The sequence below is a fragment of the Staurois parvus genome, unplaced genomic scaffold (genome assembly GCF_062004578.1).
Source record: "Staurois parvus isolate SC_StPar_1 unplaced genomic scaffold, SC_StPar_1.0 ptg000338l, whole genome shotgun sequence".
NCBI classification, from domain to species: domain Eukaryota; kingdom Metazoa; phylum Chordata; class Amphibia; order Anura; family Ranidae; genus Staurois; species Staurois parvus.
In genome coordinates this window covers 463,284-481,443 of record NW_028318134.1, presented here as the reverse complement: position 1 = coordinate 481,443, position 18,160 = coordinate 463,284, and the positions used below count along the sequence as shown (strand labels likewise).

The 18,160-nt window shown below is 43.6% G+C and overlaps 1 protein-coding gene across 1 annotated transcript in view; it reads right to left on the bottom strand.

Moving 5' to 3' along the window:
• Positions 1 to 3,164: 3,164 nt before the first annotated feature.
• LOC149457016 (large neutral amino acids transporter small subunit 4-like) overlaps positions 3,165 to 18,160 on the bottom strand; it is a 34,727-nt gene continuing 19,731 nt past the window's right edge. Inside the window, exons 11-14 of the mRNA XM_089684174.1 lie at positions 16,575 to 16,689; positions 5,159 to 5,232; positions 4,952 to 5,075; positions 3,165 to 3,621 (exon numbers count right to left, since the gene is read on the bottom strand). Coding sequence (XP_089540300.1) covers positions 3,466 to 3,621; positions 4,952 to 5,075; positions 5,159 to 5,232; positions 16,575 to 16,689 — 469 coding nt within the window. The 3' untranslated portion in view covers positions 3,165 to 3,465. The remainder of the gene's footprint in view (positions 3,622 to 4,951; positions 5,076 to 5,158; positions 5,233 to 16,574; positions 16,690 to 18,160) is intronic.

Sequence of the window (18,160 nt, the reverse complement as noted above, 5' to 3'; positions counted from 1 at the left end):
GCCTTCAGGGACACAGCGATCAGCAGACACTCAGCGGGGTCTGGGCTGTGGGGTCTGGCCTCGGCTCAGACCTCACACAGCTGTTCCCTCCTTGAGCAGGGGACCAACAAGAACCCAGGTCCTGCTCCGGTCTTCTTATTGCCAGAGCAGGACGCTTCCTGGTTGCCCCGGCAACGGCCGGCCCTGCTTCGGGTTGCCGGGGCAACGAGGCAAACCCCCCTCACTCCGGCTGCGCCCGGGGAGCGCGGCCTTTGTCTCCAGTGGGCGCAGAGCGCGGGAAACCTCGGGGCCGTGCTGCACCCACCGGGGCATGGAGGGGGGAGCGTGCAGAGGCACCCCGGTGGCTTGCACGTGAAGAATCCATGTGCAGGAACAGGGGGGTGTCAGACTCCTCAGCATGGCATAGGTGCTAACCGCACCACAGGGGGCAGATCCTGACGTCCTGCACAGCCTTTGATGTAGGCTTGTGCCGGACCTAGGAATCTATAAGGGGAAGGGAGGGGGGAGGATGAAGGAGAGCGAGGGGGGAGTCGTGACAGGAGGGGGAGGATGGAGAGCGAGGGGGGAGTCGTGACAGGAGGGGGAGGATGGAGAGCGAGGGGGGAGTCGTGACAGGAGGGGGAGGATGAAGGAGAGCGAGGGGGGAGGATGAAGGAGAGCAAGGGGGGAGTCGTGACAGGAGGGGGGAGGATGAAGCAGAGCGAGGGGGGAGCCGTGACAGGAAGGGGGAGGATGAAGGAGAGCGAGGGGGGAGTCGTGACAGGAGGGGGGAGGATGAAGGAGAGCGAGGGGGGAGCCGTGACAGGAAGGGGGAGGATGAAGGAGAGCGAGGGGGGAGTCGTGACAGGAGGGGGGGAGGATGAAGGAGAGCGAGGGGGGAGCCGTGACAGGAGGGGGGAGGATGAAGGAGAGCGAGGGGGGAACCGTGACAGGAGGGGGGAGGATGAAGGAGAGCGAGGGGGGAGTCATGACAGGAGAGGGAGGATAAAGGAGAGCGAGGGGGAAGTCGTGACAGGAGGGGGAGGATGAAGGAGAGCGAGGGGGAGCCGTGACAGGAGGGGGGAGGATGAAGCAGAGCGAGGGGGAGCCGTGACAGGAGGGGGGAGGATGAAGCAGAGCGAGGGGGGAGCCATGACAGGAGGGGGAAGGATGAAGGAGAGCGAGGGGGGAGTCGTGACTGGAGGGGGGAGGATGAAGGAGAGCGAGGGGGGAGTCGTGACAGGAGGGGGGATGATGGAGAGTGAGGGGGGAGTCGTGACAATACAATCTCCTGCTACATAACGTCGTTCGCTCAGTAATCCGATGGTGCCATCATTGATTTTGGAAAATCAGCCGATCGAGTCATAAAGTTCACTCCATATAACAGGCAAAACTTCTGTTCCTTCCAGGTCACGGCTCACGGCGCATATTCTTTTCAGAAAAACAATCGTACGATTTGACCGTCATTGAGTCGAAAATCGGTCGTTTTTCACAAACTTTCCAACATGCCCGATCACCGAAAAAGGGAGGAACCACGAAAATCGGTCGGTGCCATTGACCCCACTAACAGAGCGAAAATCGGCTGATTTATTCTTAGGTCAGATTTTCGGACACAAAATCGGTCAATTTTCGACCCATGTATGGCCGACCTAAGCTCCATTTCATGCTGAATAAACTAAATCATGAATGTATCTCAAATACAAACTATCTTTAGATAGATTTTTACTCCCAACAGCATTTTATTAAAATAGATTTGATAAAAATTTCAGATTTTTTTGTTTTTGGGTTTTTTAATTTTTTTTTTTTTTTTTTTTAATCAATTTTTATCCACCCCGGTTTGTGTACAAACAAACCTCCTATCTTCAGCTTCAAGAGGGCTTAATGACAGCTGCAATGTGTAAAAATAAATGAAAATCAAAGTTTACAAAACCTTAAGGCTGTTTAAATATAAAGTGACCAGAATTTTTCTCAAATATTTTTTTTATATCTGTCTGCTTATAATAAAACACGTGAACAGGGAATTTATGAAAGCGGTTGTAAAGGCAGCGGTTTTTTTTCTATACCTTTTTAAAGTGGTTGTAAACCTCACACATGAAATATAAACAAAGCATTTCCTTCTATAATTTGTACTTGTCCCAATCCAGAGCACTGTGTCATTTCTGTCTGCTGCCTCCTTCCTCTGCTCTCAGCATGAATCGCTTCTGACTGGTTTCCCTGACACCAAGAGAAAAATGGTGACAGGGGAGGAACCTCCAGCTGATTGACAGCCTCAGCTCCTGTGTGCTGTGTGTGTTACATTGTAGCAAAGTGTCATTTCTTCAGTGTTGTCACAAAGATGGTAGTATAAAAAAAATTTGGAGACTAGCTCTGTTTACAAGTACTTTATCTACGTTTTCACACTATCGCCTTCAAAATGGCCCCCTTGCACAGTAATACACTTCCGGAATGTCTCCTAGAAAGTTGTCTTTTTGAAGCATGTCGATCACCTTCTGCGATCCGCGCTGGATCTCCGCTATGTGATCATCATGGCGACCTTTGAGCTGCATCTTCAGGAAGACGACAAAGTCCGCAAGAGCCGAATCTGGCGAGTAGGATGGGTGCGGGAGATTATTGCAGCCTGGGGAGGAACTTGGCAGCAACACGGCTCGTGGTCAAATCACACGTGACGGTTGCCTGGACTGTTCCGTAGACACCCTGACAATGGCAGCCGTGTTGTGGATTGTTCAATGATCCATCATACACAAGCTGTCGAATGGTTTCGACGTTACAATATTTTCGGGGGTCGAGCTCATTGATCTCTCGTCGTCTTCCACTGGAGAAGCCACTCGAACGACTCATTGCGGCATCAACTTGTCGAATCACATTAAACGGCTGTCCTGCAGATTTGCCCAGACTCACACAGAATATCACGTTTTGCTCTTTATTCTGACCTGCTGTCCATGATGAAATGGCAGACGTGGTCAGAATGGCACCAGTTGCACAGCTCCCCGATGTACACAGGACGATGTCTTTTGGCATACTGACTAATGAAGGTCGGTGCTCCCTGTGACTGTGCGTGCCACCTGTTTGGCGTGTTACAAAACCAGTCTCAACTTTTTGGTACCACCTCGTAGACACGCACATACTGCGTTCTATAATACGCAAATATGACCGCCCAAGTCTAGAATTAAGAAACTACACCAGGATTTCTTTTTTGCACCAATTTATATATATTTTGTTACAATTTACATTAAATTGATCTGATCGACTCCTATGATAGGAGATTGTCTCCTATGAGACTCCAGTCTCAACTTTTTGATACCACCTCGTAGACACACGCACATGCTGCATTCTATAATACGCAAATATGACCGCCCAAGTCTAGAATTAGGAAACTACACCAGGATTTTTTTTTTTGCACCGATTTTATATATATTTTGTTATAATTTACATTAAACGGATCTGATTCACTCCTATGAACTGTAAAAAGACTATAAACCTGTGGTGTCAGGCTGTAGTTTTAGTGGGGTGGGTGAGGACCTTGGTCGGGTGATAATAAACGGGACGGGAGAGGGCGCGATGATGCTTCTGCCTTTTCCTGATGGCCAGGTAGCCCGGGACGGAGAATGAGCCGAGGGAGAGCGCCAGGAACACGGCGTGAATCTGCAAAAGAGAGTTTAAATGAGAACAATTTTTAAAATTATTATTTAATTCTTTTCCACGCTTAACGATTTGAGTTGTTTGGAACCAGTTGCCATGTTTCCCAAATTTTAAAATGGCACCCAGGGTCCGGAATATTTGACCCCATTTAGTCCACGTCACCATTCCACATTCCTATGTTGCTCACTTGCTGTGTACAATTCCGGGGATTCCTACCACAAAACCAACCGAAGCTAAATTCTGAAAGAAGACTAGGCTTCATGTATGACACATATCAGATCACGTGAATACTGGCACTGAGAAGAAACATCTACCCAGCGTTCTTAACCACTTGCCGACCGTCAGCATACCAAGACATTTTGGACAATTTCATGCTCCCAACTTTGTGGGAAGAGTTTGGGGATGGCCCCTTCCTGTTCCAACATGACTGCTCACCAGTGCACAAAGCAAGGTCCATAAAGACATGGAGGAGCCAGTTTGGGGTGGAGGAACTTGACTGGCCTGCACAGAGTCCTGACCTCAACCCCATAGAACACCTTTGGGATGAATTAGAGCGGAGACTGCGAGCCAGGCCTCCTCCCCCGACATCAGTGCCTGACCTGACAAATGCACTTCTGGAAGAATGGTCCAACCTTCCCATAGACACCCTCCTAAACCTTGTGGACGGCCTTCCCAGAAGAGTTGAAGCTGTTATAGCTGCAAAGGGCGGGGCCAACTCAATATTGAACCCTACGGACTAAGACTGGGAGGCCATTAAAGGTCATGTGTGTGGAAAAGGCGGGGCCAACTCAATATTGAACCCTACGGACTAAGACTGGGAGGTCATTAAAGTCCATGTGTGTGGAAAGGCCGGCGGCTCAATACTTTTGGCAATATAGTGTATATTTAAATGACAGTTTTTTTACCCTGGGATCAGCTGTAACCAAGATTTCTCATTGGTTGCTGTGGACTGAGTTCGTAATTTCGGGTTTTCATGCAGAGGTGTCCTTGTCACCGGTTCGGACTTACCCAGGACTCGGGCAGGCAGCTAAAGGCAGGCAGCCCAATACTTTTGGCAATATAGTGTGTGTGTACACTTTTTTTTGCTTTTTTGTTGCTTTTTATTCAGCCTTAACCATCAACACAAAAAAATGTTTTAACCATTTGAAGCTTATGATGGTTCTGGTCTCATTTGCACTCTGAGAGCCCGGATGAAGGGAGATTTTCAGGTGCACCCAAAACATGTTGACTTGCCATTCTAGACTTTTTTGTTGAAATACAAACAAAACATGGTTTCTGAACTATTAATTCGGCACTCTTCTGACTTAAGAAGGTAGCTGCTCCCGTCTCTTACCCAGAAAGGGTCGCCCTCCAGTGGGCCGGTGAGCAGCAGGAAGAGTGGATGCTGTAGAAGTGTAAAGAGGGATGTGATGACCGTATGGATTCCCAGCAGAGGTCCGAAGTGGTCCTTATGGAACCTACATGAGAAATGAGAGGAGAGAGTCTTATATTCGTATAAATCCCAGCAAACCATAATTCCTGTTGTCATGACTGTACTCACATGATATGATACAGACTGGTGCTAACCATAAACATCGATGTCCTGACAACAATGTGAATGATGAAGGCCAAGATCTGAGAGATGAGAATTAGAAAAGATGGAAGTCAATAAGACATGATAGAAATAGATTCTATCACCAACGTAAATAACATGCCTAAAATTCATCCTTTAGGAAGACTATGGGAATTGACAAATGAATGGTCTGTGGAGGGGAACTTTAAAGGCCGACGGGTTTTTCTTTTTAGTTTATTTTTAGTACAGTGGGAAATAGAAATATGTCCAGATTTATTACTCCCCATGACCCCCTTGTGGATATTTTGTCTTCCTGTCCTTATGACACCTGTACAAGAAAAGACGGTGTGGGTGTCACTCATATAAATTAGCCCTTAGGGGTGGATTAGGAGAGAATATATATATGTCTGTGAGTGTATATGTGTGTATATATATATATATATATATATATATGTGTGTGTATATATATATATATATATATATATATATATATGTGTGTGTGTATATATATATATATACAGTCATGGCCGAAATTGTTGGCACCCTTGATATTTCTCCAGGAAATCATGTATTTCTCACGAAACGTATTGCATTAACACATGTTTTGCTATACACATGTTTATTCCCTTTGTGTGTATTGGGACAAAACAAAAAAAGGGAGGAAAGAAAGCAAATTCGACATAATGTCACACAAACCTCCAAAAATGGGCTGGACAAAAGTATTGGCACCCTTTCACAACTGCGGATAAATAAGAATGTTACAAGCATGTGATGCTCCTGTAAACTCACCTGGGGCAAGTAACAGGTGTGGGCAATATAGAAATCACACCTGAAAGCAGATAAAAAGGAGAGACGTTCACTTAACCTTTGCATTGTGTGTCTGTCTGTGCCACACTAAGCATGGACAACAGAAAGAGGAGACGAGAACTGTCTGAGGACCTGAGAACCAAAATTGTGGCAAAATATCAACAATCTCAAGGTTACAAGTCCATCTCCAGAGAACTAGATTTGCCTTTGTCCACAGTGCGCAACATTATCAAGAAGTTTGCAACCCATGGCACTGTAGCTAATCTCCCTGGTCGTGGACGGATGAGGAAAATTGATGAAAGATTGCAACGCAGAATAGTCCGGATGGTGGATAAGCAGCCCCAAACATGTTCCAAAGACATTCAAGCTGTCCTGCAGGCTCAGGGAGCATCAGTGTCAGCGCGAACTATCCGTCGACATTTAAATGAAATGAAACGCTATGGCAGGAGACCCAGGAGGACCCCACTGCTGACACAGAGACATAAAAAAGCAAGACTACAGTTTGCCAAAATGTACTTGAGTAAGCCAAAAGCCTTCTGGGAAAACGTCTTGTGGACAGATGAGACCAAGATAGAGCTTTTCGGTAAAGCACATCATTCTACTGTTTACCGAAAACGGAATGAGGCCTACAAAGAACAAAACACAGTACCTACGGTAAAATATGGTGGAGGTTCAATGATGTTTTGGGGTTGTTTTGCTGCCTCTGGCACTGGGTGCCTTGACTGTGTGCAAGGCATCATGAAATCTGAGGATTACCAAAGGATTTTGGGTCGCACTGTAGGGCCCAGTGTCAGAAAGCTGGGTTTGCGTCCAAGATCCTGGGTCTTCCAGCAGGACAATGACCCCAAACATACGTCAAAAAGCACTCAGAAATGGATGGCAAAGAAGCGCTGGAGAGTTCTGAAGTGGCCAGCAATGAGCCCAGATCTAAATCCCATTGAACACCTGTGGAGAGATCTTAAAATTGCTGTTGGGAAAAGGTGTCCTTCCAATAAGAGAGACCTGGAGCTGTTTGCAAAGGAAGAGTGGTCCAAAATTCCGGGTGAGAGGTGTCAGAAGCTTATTGATGGTTATAGGAAGCGACTGATTTCAGTTATGTTTTCCAAAGGGTGTGCAACCAAATATTAAGTTAAGGGTGCCAATACTTTTGTCCAGCCCATTTTTGGGGTTTTGTGTGACATTATGTCATATTTGCTTTTCTGCCTCTGTTTTATATTTGTTCCAATACATACAAAGGGAATAAACATGTGTATAGCAAAACATGTGTTAATGCAATACCTTTTTTGTGTGAAATACTTGATTTTCAGGAAAAATATCAAGGGTGCCAACAATTTCGGCCATGACTGTATATATATATATATATATATATATATATATATATATATATATATATATATATATATATATATATATATATATATATATATATACAGTTGTGTTCAAAATAATCGCAGTTTGTTGAAAAAAGTGAATAAAGCTGAAAATCCTTCTAATAGCTTTTATTTCCATCCACACAAATGCATTGGGAACACGACACATTCTATTCCAAATCAAAACATGAAGAAAAATACATCAAATTTGTGTTGTTCCTCTAAAAAAAATGGAAGAAAAGTGAATATTAGACGGTTCAAAAAAATCGCAGTGTTTGTATTCTTCTTTACAAACTCAAACATTCACTATATAAACTGAGAAATGTTTGAAGATTTTGCTTTCCTTTGAATGACTTCATGAATATTTGGTTGTAGTCGCACTGTTTCTGAGAACTGCTGTACATCTGTGTTGCATGGAGTCACCCAACTTCTGGCCCCTGTGATCAGGTATTCCAGCCCAGGATGATTGGACCACATTCCACAGTTCTTCTCTATTTCTTGGTTTTGCCTCAGAAACTGCATTTTTGATGTCACCCCACAAGTTTTCTATTGGATGAAGATCCGGGGATTGGGCTGGCCACTCCATAACGTCCATCTTGTTGGTCTGGAACCAAGATGTTGCACGTTTACTGGTGTGTTTGGGGTCGTTGTCTTGTTGGAACACCCATTTCAAGGGCATTTCCTCTTCAGCATAAGGCAGCATGACCTCTTCAAGTATTCTGATGTATTCAAACTGATCCATGATCCCTGGTATGCGATAAATAGGCCCAACACCGTAGTATGAGAAACATCCCCATATCATGATGCTTGCACCACCATGCTTCACAGTCTTCACAGTGTCCTGGGGCTTGAATTCAGTGTTTGGGGGTCGTCTGACAAACTGTCTCCGCCCACTAGACCCAAAAAGAACAATCTTACTTTCATCAGTCCACAAAATGTTGCGCCATTTCTCTTTAGGCCGGTCAATGTGCTCTTTGGCAGATTGTAACCTCTTCAGCACGTCTTTTTCCCAACAGTGGGACTTTGCGGGGACTTCTTGCAGATAGCTTGGCTTCACATAGGCGTCTTCTAATTGTAACAGTACTCACAGGGAACGTCACACCTTCTTTCATCTTCCTGGAGCTGATTGTTGGCTGAGTCCGCGCCATTTTGGCTATTCTTCTATCCATTCCAATGGTAGTTTTTCGCTTTCTTCCACGTCTTTCAGGTTTTGGTTGCCATTTTAAAGCATTTGCCATCATTTTTGCATTTTGCTGAGCAGCCAATCATTTTCTGCACTTCTTTATATGTTTCCCCTCTCCAATCAACTTTTTAATCAAGGTACGCTGTTCTTCTGAACAATGTCTGGAACGACCCATTTTCCTCAGAATTTCAGAGAGAAATGCACTGTAACCAGCATGTACAACATTTGCTGCCTTCCTTCCTTAAATAAGGGCAATAATTGCCACCTGTTTTTCAAAGAATGAATGACCTCACTAATAGAACTCCACACTGCTATTATTGTGAACACGCCCCTTTCAATGAGTGATTCAATGACACAGAATCAGCAGCATGCATGTCATGACTGTTGGGTCTGTTGGATTTCTATTACTCTGCTGCACCTGCTAGTAAATTATTTGCCATGTAGAAATATCATTTCCACCAAAAACAGTGATTGATCCGGTTAGTGATGTCTGACTGCTACTATTTTGAACACAACTGTATATACAGTTGTGACCAAAATTATTCAACCCCCACTGAAATTGAGTGTTTTGGCCAGTTTGACATTGCTTTTGATCATTCAGTCATCTTGCTTACATTTACATTAAAGAGGCACTTGTAGGTCAGACAAATATAACATAACAGTTATAATGAAATAACCACAAATGTCTTTTCTGTGCTCACAGCATTATCAGTTTTATTCAACCCCCAAGTGACATTCAATCTTAGTACTTAGTACAGCATCCTTTTACAGTTATAACAGCTTTTAAACGTGAAGCATAGCTTGACACAAGTGTCTTGCAGCGATCTACGGGTATCTTCGCCCATTCTTCATGGGCAAAGGCCTCCAGTTCAGTCACATTCTTAGGCTTGCGCACTGCAACTGCTTTCTTTAAGTCCCACCAGAGGTTCTCAATCGGATTTAAGTCTGGTGACTGCGATGGCCACTCCAAAATGTTCCAGCCTTTCCTCTGCAACCATGCTCTAGTGGACTTGGAGGTATGCTTGGGATCATTGTCCTGTTGAAAGGTCCAACGTCTCCCAAGCCTCAGGTGTGTGACGGACTGCATCACGTTTCCATCCAATATCTCCTGGTACTGAAGAGAATTCATGGTACCTTGCACACGCTGAAGCTTCCCTGTACCTGCAGAAGCAAAACAGCCCCAAAGCATGATTGACCCTCCACCATGCTTCACAGTAGGCAAGGTGTTCTTTTCATCATAGGCCTTGTTCTTCCTCCTCCAAACATAGCGTTGATCCATGGGCCCAAACAGTTCTAATTTTGTTTCATCAGTCCACAGAACACTATCCCACAACTTTTGTGGTTTGTCCACATGGCTTTTGGCATACTGCAGTCGACTCTTCTTATTCTTTGGAGACAGCAAGGGGGTACGCCTGGGAGTTCTGGCACGGAGGCCTTCATTACGCAGTGTGCGTCTTATTGTCTGGGCTGAAACTTCTGTACCCACATCTGACAAATCTTTTCTCAGTTCCTCAGCAGTCACACGGGGACTTCTCTCCACTCTACGCTTCAGGTAGCGCACAGCAGTCGAAGTCAGCATCTTCTTTCTGCCACGACCAGGTAGCGTTTCAACAGTGCCCTTTGCCTTGAATTTGCGAATGATGCTTCCTAAGGTGTCTCTTGGTATGTTTAACATCTTTGCAATCTTCTTATAGCCATTGCCCTTCCTGTGAAGAGAAATCACCTCTTCTCTTGTCTTCCTGGACCATTCTCTTGCCTTCACCATGTTTGTAACCACACCAGTAAATGTCTAGAAGGAGCTGAGTATCACAGTCATTTTAAAGCTGCCTAATTGGTGCTTATTATGCTTGATTGCTGCTCGGTGACATCCACAGGTGTTTTCAATACCTGATGGAAAGCACCTGTATGAACCTCTGTTCTTCAGAGTGGTAGTCTTTAAGGGGTTGAATAATTGTGGCAATGAAGAAACCACATAAGAACCATTTACTACTGTATTACATAAACAATTGATGTCATTTTAGTTGCATTTGGGTAGTTACAACGTCCTTGTAGGATTTGATTCTGAATACAATTCCAAATGTACACTATAGTCCCTAAACCCCTTTACAGCATTGGGGGTTGAATAATTTTGGTCACAACTGTACATACATATATACATACTCTCTTAATCCACCCCTAAGGGCTAATTTATATGAGTGACACCCACGCTTTCTTGTATATAATGTGTATGTATGTATGTATGTATGTATGTATGTATATATATATATATATATATATATATATATATACATACATACATACATACATACGGTAAAATAAGTACTGAACATGTCACTATTTTTCTCAGTATATTTCTAGAGGTGCTACTGACATGAAATTTTCCCCACATGTCGGTAATAAACCATGCAATTCATACATACAAAGAAACCAAAACAAGTTCAGAAATTAAGTTGGGTATAATAAAATGGAATGACATGGGGAAAAAGTATTGAACACGCTAACTGAAACTTATTAAATACTTGATACAAAATCCTTCATTGGTAATGACAGCTTCAAGACGCCTCCTGTCTGAAGAAACGAGTCGCATGCATTGCTCAGGAGTGATTTTGGCCCATTCTTCCACACAGTCTTCAAATCTTGAAGGTTCCGTGGGCCTCTTCCATGTTGATCTTTAGTTCTTTCCATAGATTTTCTATTGGATTCAAGTCAGGTGATTGGCTGGGCCATTCTAGCAGCTTTATTATTTTTTCTTTGAAACCAAATGAGAGTTTCCTTGGCTTTGTGTTTGGGATCATTGTCTTGCTGAAATGTCCGTCCTCGTTTCATCTTCATCCTCCTGGTAGATGGCAGCAGGTTTTTATCAAGAATTTCTTGGCACATTTTTCCATTCATCCTTCCTTCAATGAGATGAAGTTTGTCAGTACCGTATGCTGACAAACAGCCCCACACCATGAAGTTCCCACCTCCATGCTTCACTGTTGGGATGGTGTTTTTGGGGTGATGTGCAGTGCCAATTGACCTCCAAACATGGTGTATATTATGGCATCCAAAGAGTTCAATGTTGGTCTCATCTGACTAGACTATATCCTCCCAGTATTTCACAGGCTTGTCTAAATGTTGTGCAGCAAACTTCAAACAAGCTTCAACATGCTTTTTCTTCAGCAATCTTGCGTGGTGAGCGTGCGTACAGGCCATGGCGGCTGAGTGCATTACTCATTGTTTTCTTTCAAATAATTGTACCTGCTAATTCCAGGTCTTTCTGAAGCTCTCCACAAGTGGTCCTTGGCTCCTGGACAACTCTACTGATAATTCTTTTCACTCCTGTCCGAAATCTTGTGAGGAGCACCTGGTTGTGGCCGGTTTATGGTGAAATGATGTTCTTTCCACTTTCGGATTATGGTCCCAACAGTGCTCAGTGGAACATTCAGAAATCCTTCTGTAACCAATGCCATCAGTACGTTTTGCAACAGTAAGGTTGCGAAGGTCTTGAGAGAGCTCTTTGCTTTTACCCATCATGAGATGTTTTCTGTGTGACACCTTGGTAATCGGACGCCATTTTGTAGACCATCAGTTGAGACTGAACCAGCTGATATTAATTTGCACTGACAGGAGACAAGATTGCTCCCTAATTACTGATAGACTTCAGCTGGTGTCTTGGCTTTGCATGCCTTTTTGCACCTTCCTTTCTTCATTCCATTTTATTCCACATAACTTCATTTCTGAACGTATTTGTTTTGGTTTCTCTGTATGTATGGATGGCATGGGTTGTTACCGACGTGGTGAAGATTTCATGTCAATAGCATCTTCAGAAATCTATTTACTGAGAAAAATGGTGACGTGTTGAATACTTATTTTGCCTGCTGTAATACATCCTGTATAATAATAATAAATATGTTTTTTATATATATATATATATATATATATATATACAGTTGTGCTCAAACGTTTGCATCCCTCGGCAGAAATTGTGAAATTTTGGCATTGATATTGAAAATATGACTGATCTGCCAAAAAATGCTCTTTTATTGAAGGATAACGATCATATGAAGCCATTTATTATCACATAGTTGTTTGGCTCCTTTTGAAATCATAATGATAACAGAAATCACCCAAATGGCTGCATCAGAAGTCTCCGCCCCTGGATCAGAAGTCTCTGCCCCCCGGATCAGAAGTCTCCGCCCCCTGGAATGTTTGGCCTTGGTACAGACACACAAGGTGACACACACGGGTTACAATGCCAATTAGAGGTTAATGTCCCACATCTGTGGCTTTTTAAATTGCAATTAGTGTCAGTGTATAAATAGTCAATGAGTTTGTTAGTATCTAGCCTAGTCAGTGCATCCAGGTAAGAGCTGAGCCATGGGGATCAGAAAAGAACTCAAAAATCCTGTGTAACAAGGTAATGGAACTTTATAAAGATGGAAAAGGACATATAAAGATCTCCAAAGCCTTGAATAGGCCAATCAGTACTGTTAAATCACCTATTAAGAAGTGGAAAGTTCGGGGATCTCTTGATGCCAAGGTCAGGTAGACCAAGAAAGATTGCAGGCATAACCGACAGAAGAATTGTCCGGGATACAAAGGGAAACCCATAGGCAACCACAAGAAAAATACAGGCTGCTCTGGAAAAAAGATAGTGTGGTTGTTTTGACAGAGCACAATATGATGATACTTGAACAAAAATGAGCTGCATGGTGGAGTTGGCAGAAAGAAGCCTTTACTGCATCAATGACACAAGAAGGCCCAGTTAGGCATGTCATGGTGTTGTCAGGCATATGGTAACCGGGCTTTTTTGTGGCATTGGTGCAGTAAAAGCTTCTTTCTGGCACTTCGACCAAACAGATCATTTTTGTTCAAGTATCACCGCATTGTACTCCTTAGTAACAACCACACCATCTTTTTCCAGAGCAGCCTGGATTTCTCCTGAGGTTACCTGTGGGGGGTTTCACAATTTCTTCCAGGGGGTGCAAACTTTTGAGCACAACTGTATATACAGTATCTCTCAATCACTTGGAAACTCAAAAAAGAATTCAGTCCATTCTCCCCTATTCAGGAAGCTTTCCCACGTGGTAAAATCTGTCATTTATTCTGGTCGAAACTGAAGAGCCAGGGAGAAAAACCACGAATCCAGCGATCGCCTCAGGCCAAAACCAAATTTTGGGGAAGTGTTTCAATTGCTCAGAATGTGAAAAATGTATAGAAAACAGGCAATGTACTAAAATTCACACGATTCCTTTTTTTTTTTTTTTACAGCATAACTGTTCGTGTTTCCAAGCAGCAGGTCCTCATAGGGTCACTTACCTGTGGCTCCTTGACCCCGGGTGCGATGAGCTGCACTGATCAATGCTAGCGCACTGAGTGAACAATTTGTCTCCATGTGTCCTGATTACACCAGTCATGTATGTTAGCGTGCGCATTGCAACAAAAAGCTACCTGTCTGCATTCTTATCTAACGCAACGGAACCACGAAATGCATTTCAATATGTCACAACCTGTTGTGCGTAGAGTTCAGGCGCACTTCCCCCCCCCCCCATCTGTTTCTAATTCCTGTCCCATAGCCAAAACGGGAAGTGAGAGGAAATCCCTCTAAAATGAGGGAATCCCTGCGTCTCACCAGAATTAGATTTCCCCTCTATTGCTGTTTTCGGGACAACCCAACATTCAGGATATTCTTTTACTTTCACCTTCAATGGTCACGGTAGACAACAAATAGAGAGGGTGAATCTTTGCCTTTATTTAACCCCTTCATGCCTAAGGGTAAAACCAATCTAAATGCCTAAGCACAATTTTGCAAAGTTGACATTTGTTAGTAAAACCGTACATATCATCACAACTACTTTGTACATCCAGGTGGATTATACTGCGATTTTTTTCAGGACAAATTGGGCTTTCATTTGGTGGTAAATGGTAATGGATATCTCATTTTTTTTATTAGCAAAGGAAAACTGGCCCAAAATAGTAAAAAAAAAATATATTTTTTTTTATTTAGCTGTGTGTTTCTTGTTACTACCATAACCTACCACCAAAGAACAACCCAAATAAATTTTCCAGCTCCTGACGATCGCAGCGATACCATATATGTGTGTGTTATTTGTTGTTTGTACCCGGAGTACCGCCCAGAAACAATAGTGCGCTTTTTGTTTTTGTCTTTTTTTTTTACCTAAAACGCACTGACACAAATTTTTTTTTAAATCCTGACCTTTGACCCTGACCTTTTGACTTTGATCCAAACAATTACCCTAGCACTGAACTAGATCAAATCTTGATCTAGGTATTTTTTCTTTATTTTTTTAATATCTATTTATCTTCTTCTTCTTTTTTTTTTTTTTTTTTTTTTTTTTACAAACATTTTTTTTCTCTCTGTGCCAGGAGTTAGAGAGATACAATGTATAATAGGATGTATATAATGATACAATGTATAATAGGATGTATATAATGATACAATGTATAATAGGATGTATATAATGATACAATGTATAATAGGATGTATATAATGATACCATGTATAGTAGGATGCATATAATGATACAATGTATAATAGGATGTATATAATGATACCATGTATAATAGAATGTATATAATGTATAATGGAATGTATACAATGTATAATAGAATGTATATAATGATACAATGTATAATGGAATGTATACAATGTATAATAGGATGTATATAATGATACAATGTATAACGGGATGTATATAATGATACCATGTATAATGGTATCATTATATACATCCTATTATACATGGTATCATTATATACATCCCGTTATACATGGTATCATTATATACATCCTATGTATAATAGAGTGTATATAATGATACGATGTATAATAGGATGTATATACAGGTGAAACTCGAAAAATTAGAATATGGTGCAAAAGTTCATTTATTTCAGTGCAGCAACTTAAAAGGTGAAACTAATATATGAGACTCATTACATGCAAAGCAAGATAGTTCAAGCCGTGATTTGTCATCATTGTGATGATTATGGCTTACAGCTCATGAAAACCCCAAATCCACAATCTCAGAAAATGACAATATTGTGAAAAGGTGGAATATTCTCGGCTCAAAGTGTCCCACTCTAATCAGATCATTCAGCCATAACACCTGCAAAGGGTTCCTGAGCCTTTAAATGGTCTCTCAGTCTGGTTCAGTAGGAATCACAATCATGGGAAAGACTGCTGACCTGACACCATCATTGACACCCTCCATAAGGAGGGAAAGCCTCAAAAGGGAATTGCAAAAGAAGTTGGATGTTCCCAAAGTGCTGTATCAAAGATCCGGGGCTCTCATTGACACCGCGGTCTTTGTGCTGGGAGTGTGCAGTGCGGTGAGCACCCAGCAGAAAGACAGGTACGCAAATATGTGGCCCCACTGAAAAAAAGCCCAGTTCCATGAGGCTGCATATTTGTATGATGTCGGCGGGAGGGGGTTACTTTTATTTTGTTTTCCCTGGTTTCTCACCCCCCCCCCCCTCAAAACTGTGCTGTCTCTGTGCTTCTCTACACAATGGAGGCAGATCATGGCTAGTGGGAGAGGCTGACAGGATGTTGTCCACAGCTCTCTGAAAACATCACGGCACCCTGCCTCTGTACTCCTCTCAAGAGTCCTCATTCCTGATGCCAGCAGTGGGAGGAGTTTTGCAAAATGCACCAAAAATGCATTGCTGGGTGGGTGTGAGTCTGGAGGAGTGGGCGTTCCTAGGCAGGCTGTATGTACATGTGATGCTGAGCCTCAATGATTGAAAGAACTGAAATCCAGTGAATGAAAGAGACAGGCCAGGGAGGGTCAGGCTGAGGAGGAGAGGGCTAGATGATGCTGGGTGTTCTCCAGCCAGGAAATGAGGCGGAGCTCTGTCTGACTTGCTGCAGCTTCTCATGCACATTGTGAGGAGCTCACAGTGTGCGGTGAAATCAGAGGAAGCCATTTCAGTCCAGGAGAGGAGCCGCTACAACTGTGCAACAGGGAAGGGAAGACTGGAGATCAGATTACAGATAGATTCTACTTTTCCTTCTGAAGATAAAATTTGTATCAATATTTACCTGGATTTCCAGAAATGAGACCAGACACACCACACCAAAGATGACCACCACAAATGCCCTGAGGCTGTAGACCACGCAGAGTCTCTTCACACTGCACACAATTCGGTATGATGCCCTAAAAAACATTCAGACCATCGGAAGTAAAAAACATGGACATGGAACCCTCAATGGTACAGGATCGACCCCGCCACCTATGAACGACCCCGCCACCTATGAACGTCCCCGCCACCTATGAACGACCCCGCCACCTATGAACGGGGTCAGTGGGAAGAATGTCCCTTACATTGGTGGTAAGTGGGAAGAATGCCCCTTACATTGGGGGTCAGTGGGAAGAATGTCCCTTACATTGGTGGTCAGTGGGAAGAATGTCCCTTACATTGGAGGTCAGTGGGAAGAATGCTCCTTACATTGGTGGTAAGTGGGAAGAATGCCCCTTACATTGGGGGTCAGTGGGAAGAATGTCCCTTACATTGGTGATCAGTGGGAAGAATGTCCCTTACATTGGGGGTCAGTGGGAAGAATGCTCCTTACATTGGGGGTCAGTGGGAAGAATGTCCCTTACATTGGGGGTCAGTGGGAAGAATGTCCCTTACATTGGTGATCAGTGGGAAGAATGTCCCTTACATTGGGGGTCAGTGGGAAGAATGTCCCTTACATTGGGGGTCAGTGGGAAGAATGCCCCTTACATTGGTGATCAGTGGGAAGAATGCCCCTTACATTGGTGGTCAGTGGGAAGAATGTCCCTTACATTGGTGGTCAGTGGGAAGAATGCTCCTTACATTGGTGGTCAGTGGGGAGAATGTCCCTTACATTGGTGGTCAGTGGGAAGAATGTCCCTTACATTGGTGATCAGTGGGGAGAATGTCCCTTACATTGGTGGTCAGTGGAAAGAATGCCCCTTACATTGGGGGTCAGTGGGAAGAATGCCCCTTACATTGGTGATCAGTGGGAAGAATGTCCCTTACATTGGGGGTCAGTGGGAAGAATGCTCCTTACATTGGTGGTCAGTGGGGAGAATGTCCCTTACATTGGTGGTCAGTGGGAAGAATGCCCCTTACATTGGTGATCAGTGGGAAGAATGTCCCTTACATTGGGGCAGTGGGAAGAATGCTCCTTACATTGGTGATCAGTGGGAAGAATGTCCCTTACATTGGGGGTCAGTGGGAAGAATGCCCCTTACATTGGTGATCAGAGGGAAGAATGTTCCTTACATTGGGGGTCAGTGGGAAGAATGTCCCTTACATTGGTGATCAGTGGGAAGAATGTCCCTTACATTGGTGGTCAGTGGAAAGAATGTTCCTTACATTGGTGGTCAGTGGGGAGAATGTCCCTTACATTGGTGGTCAGTGGGAAGAATGCTCCTTACATTGGTGGTCAGTGGGAAGAATGTCCCTTACATTGGTGATCAGTGGGAAGAATGCTCCTTACATTGGTGGTCAGTGGGAAGAATGTTCCTTACATTGGTGGTCAGTGGGAAGAATGCTCCTTACATTGGTGGTCAGTGGGAAGAATGTCCCTTACATTGGGGGTCAGTGGGAAGAATGCTCCTTACATTGGTGGTCAGCGGGAAGAATGTTCCTTACATT